This window comes from Microtus ochrogaster, unplaced genomic scaffold, assembly GCF_000317375.1.
Source record: "Microtus ochrogaster isolate Prairie Vole_2 unplaced genomic scaffold, MicOch1.0 UNK120, whole genome shotgun sequence".
Taxonomy (NCBI): domain Eukaryota; kingdom Metazoa; phylum Chordata; class Mammalia; order Rodentia; family Cricetidae; genus Microtus; species Microtus ochrogaster.
In genome coordinates, this window is record NW_004949218.1 from 136,286 (window position 1) to 149,919 (window position 13,634).

The following is a 13,634-nucleotide window of genomic DNA, read 5'->3' on the forward strand; positions in this document are numbered from 1 at the left end:
ATGGAAAAACAAAAAACCCAGGATAGCCAAAACTATCTTATACAACAAAGGATCGTCTGGAGGCATTACCATCCCTGTTACTATTCTTAAATTTCATTGATTTCTGTGCTTTAGTATGTCCTTCTTTCAACACTCATTTCTTGATGTTCAAATTCAGATCATTGAATTGAGATATTCTTTTCCTGTTTGAACAAGTCAGAAGGAAACCTAAAAGCTACTAGAATACCTAAATTAAAATTGAATTGTAATATTAACCAATTTTCTTACATTTGTATTGCTTTTCAAAGTTACAGTTTTCTCTAATAGTTTTTCTGTTGTGAAATAAATAACATGAGTTTAAAAACATTTTCAAAGGACACAGAGAACTAGTCAGGGTAGGCTTTCACAGTCATCTCAAAATCCCAGTGGCTTAATGCAGCAAAGGTTTGTTCATGCGGTGCATCGACTGTGACTCCTCAGCAGCCCTACCCATACCCAGGGCCCACAATGGCAGAGCCTCCATCATCCGGAACTGTATCACCTAGCATGTGGCAGGGAAGAGAACACTGAAGGATGTCCCCACATGGGCCCAGCTCCCAGGAGAACCTAAGAATTAATGCACATATGTACATGGTGTGTAATGTGTGCTGGTGTCAGTGGACAACACAGTCTGCTGACGTACTAAATAAAACGGGAAATTTTCATTGTGTAGATTTCAGGAGCTTCAGTGTTGCGCTTTATCAGTTATATATAACAAGTTTCGAAACCACTATCAAACAAAAATTACATCTTAAAAGAGTGTGCATTTATGTTTTGGAAGGATGGTTTTCTGAGCCAACAGCTGACTGCAGTCTCCTGTGGGTACAGTAGAGACAGAGCCCCTGCATTTGGATAGGGCCTGTTTTTAGACTGTGCTTTCATGGATAGGCTGGGCCTCTTTCCTCACTTCCACTTGTGGTTTTGGCCATGACTGATTTTAGGACTAGGGTATGTGAAACCCTGACAAGCTCAGGAGTATTCTCCGGAGGTCCTTTCCATGCAGCGGCCTCACACAGACAGCTGTGGCACTGTCCGTGTCCTGCACCCCAGGCCCAGTGTGGACACCGGCTGCTCCTGTCTCCTGCTGCAATCAGTGCAGAAACTTAGGACCAGAAATGAGGTTCTGCAACACGATTGCTGGATTATAAAAGTACCTGAAGTTACTAACCCTTTTAACTCTCCAACTCTCATGAATGTACAGAGAATTTTCCAGAAGCAGTTCAATATGTGGGGTATCTAGACAGATTAAATGCGGATGAGAATTTAGCTAATGTTCAGCTAGATACTAAAACAATTGTGAAATTGTAAATTTGCTCAATTGTTTTTGGTTTGGGAAAATATAGTGATTTTTCATTTAAAAATATTATTTAGAACAAATTGTTAGGAAATCCTTAGACCAAACAGAACTACGTGTGTGGACACCGAGAAGACTGCTACACTATGAGAGTTCTCTAAGCAGATGCCCAACTCTGTACAGGCCTCCTCCTTCCTGCTCAAAGAAACCAAGATGGGAAGCAGTTGGGCTGCCTCTAGTCCAGGATGTTTGCTTTCTCTACAGGGACATTTAGACTGTTTACTAGAAAGGCTGTTAATGATGGCCACTTCTGTTTCCCTTCACAGAGGTTAGGCATACCTTTTGTGTAGTGGAACAACACACAAGGAGCCAGCAGTATAGCATGTTAGTGTAGTATAGTAAGTATAGCATTTTAGTATAGTAAGTATAGCATAGCTCTCAGGAGGCAGGGGCTGGTGAGCCCTGGTCTACAGAGCGAGTTCTAGGACAGCCAGGGCTACGCGGTGCTATAGATAGAAAGCACAGAAGGGCCCCACAGGTCTGCTGGCACTTCCCTGCTGTGCCAGATCTCAAAGACAAGATGTCTGGGAAAGGCCTTCCATGTGTGAGCTCCAGGTTGCACTTGAGGCACATGAATAGATACAGGAAAAGACCTTATTCTGTACATCTCTGAACCCCTGTGGAGCCTTCTCAAGGGAAACTCTGGACAGGTAGAGTAGAAGACGATTTCACCTCATTCTGGGAGCCTACTGAAAGGAGAAAATACTGGAATCTTTGGATATTTGTAGTAGATTATGCAAGAAGGGACTACATATATAAAATTCTCTAAGAAATGTTTGACCTGAGAAAGTTTTCTTTTCTATAGCCATACTCAGGAACCACTGTAAAATGACCCAGAACTTTACTTCTTGTGTGTTCCCTTTAATTGCTTTTCCACCTCCAAACGTGTGCCTTCCCTGGGTTTTCTCCCACACACTCTGTGTCAGACCCCTCATCTAGCCGTTCCAGGCAGGTTTTAGAACCGAGCTTCCTGAGCCCCTGGGGAACACTGGGTGCTCCAGACATTAGCCAGCGCTTTCTGGCTTTGCTAATTCCTTTGGATGGATGATGTAAGGAATAGAATCGCTGAAGATAGAGCATTCTCTTGTTTCTTTTACTCCAGAGATACACTTTTAAGCCTGGATTTTAAAGAAATTGCTAATTTTCATTCATTTTGGGAGGAACCACAGTCTATGTGTGGAGGTCAGAGGATGACCTGAAAGAGTCAATTTTCTCCTTGCATCACATGGGATTGTGGATTCAACTGAGGTCATTGGGCTTGGCAGCAGACACCTTCACTATCTGAACCAGCTCACCTGCCCTGAATTTTTGTGATTTATTTTTTTAAATATTTATTTATTATGTATACAATATTCTCTCTGTGTATATACCTGCAGGCCAGAAGAGGGCACCAGACCCCATTACAGATGGTTGTGAGCCACCATGTGGTTGCTGGGAATTGAACTCAGGACCTTTGGAAGAACAGGCAATGCTCTTAACCTCTGAGCCATCTCTCCAGCCCCTGTGATTTATTTTTAATTGTGTGTTTGTGTACATTTGAGTCAAGCTGCCCATAGAAACCAGAAGCACTGGATCCCTGGAATTGGAGTTACAGATAGCTATGAAACACCCAGTGTGGATGCTGAGAACCAAACCGGCTCCTCTATGGGAGTATTTGCTCTCTACCACTGAGCCAATTCCTGGCCTAGGATTTTATAAATGTGATCCCTCAGCATTTTCCTCCCTCACCCCCATTTTAAAACAACATTGGCATGTTTAAATTTAAGCCAATGTGTCTCTTGTTCCAAGGAGAGCTTTGTGTGGTCTGTCCTTCCCTCCAGGCTTCCTTCCTTATTCAGGCCACCCCAATTGGGCATGCAGTGTCCATCAGGTGGACAGCTACATGTCTTTGTCCTTGTTTGCTAGATCTGGAATGGACCATTTTCAGAGAGGGTCAAGTTAAACTGAAGTGAGGATGGGGGGGGGAACCTTGAGTGCTTGCTTCTTGGGTTTCTTTTATACCTATAGATAGTTTTAAAATACTGTATTTTTAACACAATTTTTACATATTTTTATAAATAAATTGTACACCTTAATAAGTTTATGGCACACAAGACTGTGGGTCAAAAGAGCCACACTGAGTCAGCAGAGCTGGCCCGTAGATCTCTCCTGGGTCAGTCCAGTTGCCGACAGTCACTGGTGGGCCTCAAGCAGCCCCAGCAATTAGTTGAAGACCCAGAGCAGAGTAGCCCTCCAAAGCCTGCCCTGCTGAGTCCTACACAGTCACAACAGAAGTGTCCACGTCTTAGCCCAGAGCAATCTCACCTACCTAAACAGCCCCTCGTAGGCCCAAAGAAGCCCCTGTGGTCACTTCTGGGCCCAGACCATCTTCGCAAACTCCAACTATTACTTCCCCTACCTGATTGCCCTTCACTTCTGGGGCGGCCTGGCCCCCCAGCCTCTTCTGAGGCCCCTTTGTCAACCGAGGCGGCAGTTCCTACTGGATGGTGCCAGCCCGTCAACCCCAGCCTTCAATCCTGGGCCATCCCTTCAGGCCCTTGAGGACACAGTGGACTCGAAACTCTGCCTATCTAACCACAGGTTCTGGACCTTATTGAGATTCAGGTACGGGTTCTTTCTTGTGGAACAGGCCTTAAATCCAATCAAAAAGTGGTTGGTTACTTCTATAACATTTGTGCCACTATTGCCAGGCAGGTTGTTGTTATAGCTCAGAGTTATAGCTGGATGAGACAATTACTTTCTCCTCTGGTAGCATATATAGTATCTTCCAGCAACATAAAAACTAGCCAGTAGGGGGAAGCTTCCAGGTCAGTACCAGCTAGATTTCTCAAGTATGTGTTATCTCCAGCAATAGAGATTTGTTTACTTGTTTTTCCAAGACAGGGTTGCTCTGTAGCTTTGGAGCCTGTCCTGGAACTAGCTCTTGTAGACCAGGCTGGCCTCGAACTCACAGAGATCCACCTGCCTCTGCCTCCTGAGTGCTGGGATTAAAGGTGTGCACCACCACTGTCCAGCTTAGCAGTAGGGTTATACCATCAATTTCTAGAGGGCAACCAATACATTGGTCATAGGTTATGATGTTTGGGGCAGGTGTATGAACATCATTGACAAACAACTCAAAAATAATAATAAGTGACCCATCCCAGGTACTGGTGGTTTGATTTGGAAGGTGTATGGTATCTAATTGGTTTGCCTATCACTCCCAGCATAACTCCATTTAAACTTGTACTTTCCAAGGGCCTTTTGTTTTTTTAAGACAGCTTCTCTGTAGCCTTGACTGTCCTAGAACTCACTCTGTAGACTATCCTGGCCTCAAACTCAGACACCCACCTGGCTAGCCTCCCAAGTGCCAGAATGTAAGGTGTATGTGCACCACCACTGACTGAAAGGCCTTTAATACTGGCTATCCCTCAGCATAGTCTGTTCTCTACTGTGCGCTCCCAAGCCCTGCCCCACTTAATCATTCCTGATCCATTTTTCTCTTCTCCAAAATGTATCAAGAAGGGATGTTGTTTTTGTTTTTGTTTTTGTTGTTTTTTTTTTTTTTGGTCATAGGCCTTTTCTATAACTGATGAGATGATCATATGTGTTTTGTCCTTCTATTTCTGTGAAGGATTACATTTACTGATTAACTTATATGGAACCACTCTTATATCACTGGGAGGAAGCCAACTTTATCATAATGATTAACATTTATGTCTTCTTAGATTCTGTTTGCAGGTATTTTGTTAAGACTCTTTGCACTTACATTTATTGGTCCTTAATTTCCTTTAGTTGGTCTGTATAATGGAATAACCTGAGGAATATTGGTGTTTTGAGGGTTTTGCAAAATTCCAAACTCTTTCTGGCTCAGGCTTTTTTTAGTTGCGAGACTTTTAATTGCTGCTTCTATCTTTTTAGATGTTATGGGTTTACTTCAATTTTTAACTTTGATAGGTTGTACACATACAGAAATGCATTTCTAAAGCATGTCCTTATGATTCTGTGAATTTCCTCAGTGTCTGCTGTAATGTCATTCTCATCTCAAATATTAATTTTGATCCTCTTTTGGTTAATTTGGCTAAAGGTTTGTCAATACTATTAATGTTTTGAAAGAACTAAATCATCTTTTCATTGTATTGTTGTTCTATTTCATTGATTTCACCTCTAAGTTTAATTCTTCCTGTCTACTCTTTTGGGTGTCTGTTCTTATTTTTTAAAGCTTTCAAGTGTATCATTAAGTTATTTATATGAGCTATCTGCAGCCCTAGCTGGTCTGGATGTTCTATGTCTCTGTAGACCAGGTTAGCCTTGAACTCAAGAGATCCACTTGCCTGTGCCTCCTAGGAGCTGGTATTCATTCAACACACATGCCACTATGCCTCTATGTTACATAATATTACACCTTATATTTCACTTAAAATAGTGTAGAAATTTATCGTTACTTTAATGTGTGACGTTTCAGCAAGAATAGAAATAGTGCTTTCACTAGAATTAATCTTCCTATCTGAATAAGCTTTTTAATGTTGTTCTTGAAGGGATCAAACCCAGGGTTGTGAACATACAAGGCAAATGTACTACCTACCACTGTGCTACATCCCAGCCCTCTTGATATTTTAATGGCTCCATACAGCACATCTTAATGATATGCCCACCATGTGTTGGGTTAACCCATCTAATTGTTGACATCCCTCAGATTTGTTGTTAGGATTCTGCTGTTTTTCTTGCTGGTGTGTGTGTTTGAGATATATGTTGCTGTCTGGGGTTTTGAGAGGGTGGAGTGCTGGAGATTACTCCAGGAGGGGTTTTGTATATTCCAGACAATAAACTTTATTCAATCTCTTTTTCTTGAAAGGCCATTTTTGGAATATTCTTCCTCTCTGACTGCTTTCCCACTTGTCCATGCATTTGACACTCAAGCTTCAGCTCCCGCCCTTTGCTCTTGTATTTTTGTTCTCAGGCACCTATGCCTCCAGTCCTGCTCTTTCCTGCGTTCTCTGCCCAGCTGCCACATTTAAACAAGTGTATCCTGAGGAGAACTCCTGCTCTTTCCTGTGTTCTCTCCCTGGCTGCCACATTTAAACAAGTGTATCCTGAGGAGAACTCCTGCTCTTTCATAGGCTCCCAATAGTCTCAACCTAGCCATTTTTGAGCTTCAGAGAAATCTAGATGGAAAAATGTGAAAATGGCTACTCAGAATGGCCCCTACACATAAGCTCTAAATTTCACTGTCAAAAGGACAAAAAGAGAGCTTGTCTGGAGCGGCTGATTACCCTGAGCCTGCTTCTTCTGTTCTGACTGAGGTAAATACAAGTTGTTAAAATCATACTTAATAGAGAAGTCACACTTTTATGTAATATTTAAAGACAGCTCAAAAACTGACCACGTTTGATCGTGATCTCTATTCATAGCGTTAGGAGAGATCACTGTGCATCTGTTTGTCACTAGAAGTGCCACTTCACTCACAAGTCACGAGTCTGTGCAGATGGAGAAGCATGTGAGGTTTTACAGTAGAGAGACCACCGAGATAACATCAAGGTTTTTCTTCTTTTTGCAGGGAAAGAAAACAAAGTGAAGCTGTTTCTTGTCCTATGTCTTCATCAGATCGTCTTGAATTAAAATGACAGCTCTTCCTTCAGAGAACTGCTCTCTCCAGCCCCTGTCACACCAGTTGAAGCAGCCCGTAGATGTTAGCTGTCTGTTGTTCCTCATCATACTTGGGAAAACGTTATTGAATATCCTCATGCTAGGGCTGAAAAGGAAAGACACCCACTGGGGCTTTATGGAGTGCTTCTGCTTCTCACTAGCATTTGTTGATCTTCTGCTGTGGGTTAACCTTTCCATTCTGTTCTACTTCAGGGACTTTGTAGTTCTAGGTATTAGGTTTACACAGTATCATATTTGTCTGCTCACACAAATTATTTCCTTCACTTATGGCTTTTTGCATTATCCAGTTTGCTTACTAGCTTGTATAGATTACTGTTTGATTCTGTCTGGAGCCACCAAGCACTCATCTAAGTGGCGAAAGTTATTTTATTTCTTGACAGTCATTTTAACTTGGATTTCAGTCTTTGCATATGTTCTAGGAGAGCCAGCCATCTCACAAAGCCTGCAGACACACAGCGCTTCTCTGTACCAATGCCCTTCCTATGTCAGTACACAGAGTTACTGGCTGTCATTGTCTATGCTGGTAGTTTTATGTGTGGCTTTTCTGATTTCGTGGCCGGAAGTTGTTGCCATGGTACAAGCTCTTAGGATAGCATCCTATATGAACAAGACCATCCTCTACTGCCCCTTCCCATCCCACTCTGGAGTGAGCGCTAGAGAAGCACTCTTGCCCAGGCTTATTGTGTGCTTTCTTGGTACCTGGTTTCCCTTTGTAGCACTTCAGGTCCTCACCCTCTCACTCAGAGTTCAAATCCCAGCATACATAGAAATGAATGTGCCCTGGCTGTACTTTGTCAACAGTTTTCTCATTGCTGCAATTTCTTGGTTTAACTGCCAAAAGCTTTATTTAAGGGACAGCACATTACCTCTGGATCCTTTTGTCAACTGGAAATGCTGTTTTGTTCCAATCCATAGACTTAAGCAAGTGGAGAGGCCCGTATCCATAATCATCTGTTCACAGGCTGCTGTGCTGGGAGGAACTCCAGAAGCACCACGGACAGACCTGGTGGCTCCGGACACAGAACTGAAGCTCGTGTCCCCCTAACTTAGAACTTCTCAGCACAGCCTCTCTGTAGTGGATATTAAATAGTGCTAAGGACACAACAAAGTTTCTATGCCTGTTCAGCAACACTGTGTGAGTATTTGATGTTAATCCAAAAGTAAAATAAACACATTAACGTGTGGCCAGCTTGATGTTTACTCCAATTTGAGATTTCACTGCCAACTTTAAGATCTGAACTTAAATATTTTATCAACTTTAGAGAAAAAAATAGACTTAAAATTATTTGGTATAAATAAACTTTAAGGGAAATATTAGCTCATTTTAAATATAGCTAAGATATTATAAATATTCATGGAAAGTTTCAGCTGTTCAGCTTATGGAACTGGGATCCATAGGGGCTCTTGCATAACATACCAATTGCATGTTCATTTATGTTAGATCATAATCATGTTAGCAACATAGACTATAAAAAGCCTCAGACTCTTATTTAGGGCTAGATGATTCTGTCTTTTAGGGTAACTCCACACATTGTATAAATGCCAATGACACCTTCCCCAGAAGTGGCAATCACATATTCCCAAACCTCCTGGGCACAACTCCTCATCACTTCAATCTTCTGGGAAAACAACCCCTAAAGAGAAGCAATGTAAGTCAGAATAAGCTGAACTCATATTATGAATTAAGCTACATAGATATGTTGGCTGCTCTTTAGAAACACCATGTGTTTCAAGAACCACTCCTAGCATTTCTAACATGAGTGGCTTAGAGGCTGGGGCTAGACTCACTAGGAAGAGTGCTTACAGCACACACAAAGTTTATGTATGCTGTAGTGTAGTCATGTGTGCCTGCAATACCTGGGGAGCTGTAGGCAGGAAGAAATTCAAGGTCATCCTTATAACCTTGAGGGCAGCCTGGGCCACAAGAGATCTTTTAGTCTCTCTCCAACCAAGCAAGATGTTTTAACAAGTACTTGTGACCTGCGTTTGATACTTAAGATATCAAACATTCCAGACAACACTTTGTGATGCAAACCTAACCTGAGTCATTCTAAGAAAAAGGGCACAGGCTGGGTCATGGTGGCACAAGCCTTTAATCCAAGCACTCAGGAAGTAGAAGTGGGCAAATCTCTTGAGTTCAAGGCCAGCCTGGTCTACAGAGCAAGTTCCAGGATAGGCTCCAAAGCTACACAGAGAAGCCTTGTTTCAAAAAACCAAAACTAAATAAATAAAAGTGCTGGCACAATGACGTGGTGAAATAAACTAGGAGACGATCACTGGGATGTCACGTTTCATTTGTTAATGCAGAGGAAATGCCAGCTGCCTATAACCTGAGCTTTTATTATCCCAATTTATGGCTCCTATTTTCAGATATAAAACCTCAGTGAATGGCTGACCTGGTTTAAGTCATATGCTCATCTGTGACGCATGACGCTGGGGACTGAACCCAGGGCAGCAGACATGCTCCTGTGATGGTGCACTGAGCTCAGATGTCAGGAGCTGGCCTTGTAGTCTGTGGTGCACGCTTTCCTTGCCGTGTTTGTCTCCGCCTTCCAATGACCATAACATGAGAATAAAACATACTTAGCTATATTGAACTTAATGTATACTTTTAGTAGATTATATGCTAGGAAATGTATAACCAGTTCAGCCCTCCATTCAGGTCTTTACTTATATTTTCCCATATCTCAAAATCTTAAAGAAGTAAAAATACAATAACCAGTCAGGTTTTTATTTGTAAAGAACTGAAGTTACAACTGGTCTACAATATATTATTGTAATATAAACAACATAAATAAAAGATCCTGTAGGCCCACCACTAACTTCCACCCAGACCCACTCAAAGCCTTGTTACAATACTCTATGTGAAAGTGTGCAGGTAACAAAGGTGCAATCCAAGCAAGTTTAAGCAGCAGAGTATAAGGTGCTTCCATTAGCAGTTAACATCGCCAGCAAACATCTGATGCTCCGTTTTACTCACTGAATAGACATACGAACAGGAAGTCTAAAATTCATACACATGCGACTTAATATGAAAGTGCTTTCTCTTTTCTTAAAAAAATACATCAAATGAACAGTTTTTACATAGATAATGGTGTGCTCTTATAATGCAAAATTAACTTCATTTTCAGGTTATACATTGTAAAACTGTAGCTATGAACACCAGTCTAGGAAGTCTATGCTAAGGTGCTACAACTATGTCATTTTCTGTGAGGACTCTAATACAATATTCCATGTAAGACACATCCATAAAACCTTAATATTTGCTTTCTCTAAGATTAAAACACATTTTCTTTCCCCGTTGGTGGTGCTTTTTTCCTTGATGAATCATCTTTTGAGATTTTATTATGAAACTTTGATTATAGAACAATGGGAAGAATCAAAAGTAAGATTATTTTTTTTTAAATGTGCTTAAAAGGTTAAGAAGTAGTTAATCACAGCAACTTGCTCCTGTGGAACAAATCTGAAGCAGTAAAGAGAACATTCTACCTGAATCAAGAGGCTGGAGTCCTTTCCTACTGTCAGCATCCGCTCCTGTGCACACTGTCTGCAACACACAACCTGCATTCCTAGCACAATCCTGTACTTTCCAAGAACGTCTCAATTTTGGGAAAAAAACAAAAACAAAAAGACCCATCTTTTGAATAAGGTGATTAGCAGTCCATCAATGTGAGAAATCACACACAAAATTACAATTTCTATATTCTTGGCTGAAGTATGAAGTTTCAAGAATACATCTACAAAATCAGTGTTAATGTTACAGAGATCTAAATAGCATGGGATATTTTACAATTTAGGTATACTTTAAAGAACTTAAAACACTTTAAGAGTACCCAGCATCACAGAACAATTGAAAGGCCAGATTACTGAGCTAGTTAGATTAGTATGCCTTAAAAAAAAGAAAATCTGTTCGAATGCATCCATTACATATAGTCATCCTAACACTTTACTTGGACATTTTCCCACCTTAAAAAGCTACAGCTATGATACATGAAAGTTTTTAAAATATATTTTTATATCTTTATAAAGAATGTTAGTATCATCAACTGATATTAGTATTTAAAGAAAAAATTACAACCTGATTCACAGAATCCCAGAGTTACAAGAGAATTTACCCAATTATAACTGATTGTGACTCCATCTCTACTCCCCAAACACTTGCCAGCGCAGCAGGACCTGCGTTATTACCAGTCCTGTGTGTCATGATGCAGTGCATCCCTCCTCTGACTGACAGCAGCGCACACCACAGTCAACACTGGAGAAATAGCAGCAGCCTGTCCTGGCCTCCTCTCAGATGTTTCTGTTTTGGAAAACTGCTCTTATCAATATTGGATCTAAAGATGTCTAAGATTCCACATCAGCTTCTCATCTGCCACACGCCATGCCCAGGACTAGTCTGACACTGCCTGTCACAGCCCTCACAGCTGTCACGGCAGGTGTTCTCACTGTTGTCGACAGATGTGCAGTATGAGAGGGGTGATGTGACTGGACCCCTCGGTTGTTAATAACCCCAGTTCCCAGGCAACAGGGCATTAACTGGGAGTAAGTACATATATGCTTAAACAGCAGTGAGGTTGTCTGGGAAGACTGGATTTGTTACTTTGTTTTTAGTCGTATATACTGCACATGGCGAAGTATCCAGTAGTGACAAATGGATGAACAGGTGCATGTGGAGAGTAGTCTCCTGTCCTTCAGTCACCTGTGGGAATCCTAATTATGGAGCTCAGGACTAGTTTTAGAGCCGGGGGAGGATATTACTTAAGCCAAAAATCAACAGTGCAGGAATCACACTGCACATTCAAATGAGATTACAAACCAAGCTAATTTGCCGTCTGGAGCAATCCCAAACTCACAGCCACAGTGTTTCATCTCCATCAGCAGGGCAATGCAGCTAGTGGATTTATGTTACTCACTACTAAAGAAAAATAACAATTTTGCTCATTTTTTAGTACTACCAAAACATTTAACACAGGTACTAAGTACATGAACTTTAAACACTGTACATATTTAGTTTACTTGAGGCAAGACTACAAAAGTCCCTTCCTTCTACAGTGGGTTCATGTTTGTTTCAATGATGTAATCTCCACGCCTTTTCACCACTGTCAGAAAAAAGTCCACAAAGCAGTTAACACTGACGTACTCCATTAAGCCAATAGGGACTATGAATCTAAGATGACGACTGGTGTTGATTTAGACAGTATAAAAGGACTTAATACATCCCTCTTATATTTCATAAAGTTATGCCATGCTAGCATGTTTTAAATTTATACTGATTGTTTCAAAATTAAAATTCATTCATTACATACCTTCTTTAAAATTTTTCTTTCTACAGATTCATACCCAATACCAGGAATATCACGGAGAGCAGTAGGTGTACACTTGAAAAGCAACAGAAAGACCTCTGCCTAAATATAAGGTGTTAGAATCTCATTTTGTACCTAACATTTTACTTTAATTGCATTTTTAAATAAAACACAATGTCCACAAGCTACCAAAAGGGAAAAAAAATAAAATCAGCATGGAAATAATTTCCCGTAACTATGGCACTTGCCAGAGAGTGTGAGCACACATGGGACTGTCTTAGGGAAGCTGGGACCACTTCACAACAGAGGGAGGACCTCCTAATATTTTACTCTCAAACATGATGGTAGTAATTGTTTTTCAATTGGTACCTTGTAACTTTCGAAAATAAAAAGAAAAATTTCTCTTAGTATAATTTCAAAGTAGCTTGAACTCTAGAACTAATATGCACAACTTATAAGGTCTTAATATTTTAGGTAACTTTTTAAAAAAGCTAATGTCATTTTCAACATTTTAAATTGAAGAAACAGCTTTTATTTCAACTATAAACTTAATGCATTTTATAATCTTCTAACACAAAAGAAATATCTTCCCAGAGAATTTAAGATATATGATTCAATAGGTTAAAATTAAATATTAGTAACATATTTACTATTTCTAACACTTATTTTTACTCATCTAAACTGAAAACTAATCTTTGAGATGAAACAAAATATTCTAAATGGACTGATAAGATATCAATACTGGTGGCTGTGAGTTAAACAGTTCATGTCATGAACACAGGCAGGCTTGTGCTTACTGGGACCCAGTCAGGGGAAAGAGCCAGTCACTGATCCTCAGACTGAGACACAAACTGCCTTACAGCACCCTGAAGACAGTGTCAACTGTGATATCCAATGTGGAAACTCCTCTAATTTCTGTCTACTCACAACAACTTCTAAGTTCTGACAGATACTCTCTCTCCCCCTCTTACTAGTTATCCTTAGAAATCCAGGACTATTCACTTGGGTACCAGTGGTACTAGTAACATCAGCCCACCTCAGAGCAGGGTCAGGTGATAAGAGAAAGAACTCATTTGATTAAAGGCAAATCTTGACATTTAAAACCACCAGGGCTAGGTTTGGCATGGTGGCACAGACCTGCACTCCAGCACTTGAAAGAAGGCTAGAGTATCACAATTCCAGGTTAATAAAGGCAATCAAGCAGAAAGCACAGGATGTAAGCTCAGAGGTGGAGTGTGAAGCCCTGACCGCAGACCCTAGTACCAGCAAACAGAACAACTAACACACTGTAAGACCTTCACATTGCTACAGTG

The 13,634-nt window shown here is 40.8% G+C and overlaps 1 protein-coding gene and 1 pseudogene across 1 annotated transcript in view; one reads left to right on the forward strand and one right to left on the reverse strand.

Moving 5' to 3' along the window:
- The window catches only part of LOC101989742, an 8,792-nt pseudogene extending 8,290 nt beyond the window's left edge, over window positions 1-502 (reverse strand).
- Gpr160 (G protein-coupled receptor 160) overlaps window positions 1-8,231 on the forward strand; it is a 56,859-nt gene extending 48,628 nt beyond the window's left edge. Inside the window, exon 4 of the mRNA XM_026778273.1 lies at window positions 6,909-8,231. Within this exon, the coding sequence (XP_026634074.1) occupies window positions 6,972-8,063 (1,092 nt within the window). The 5' untranslated portion in view covers window positions 6,909-6,971 and the 3' untranslated portion in view covers window positions 8,064-8,231. The remainder of the gene's footprint in view (window positions 1-6,908) is intronic.
- The last annotated feature ends 5,403 nt before the right edge of the window (window positions 8,232-13,634 follow it).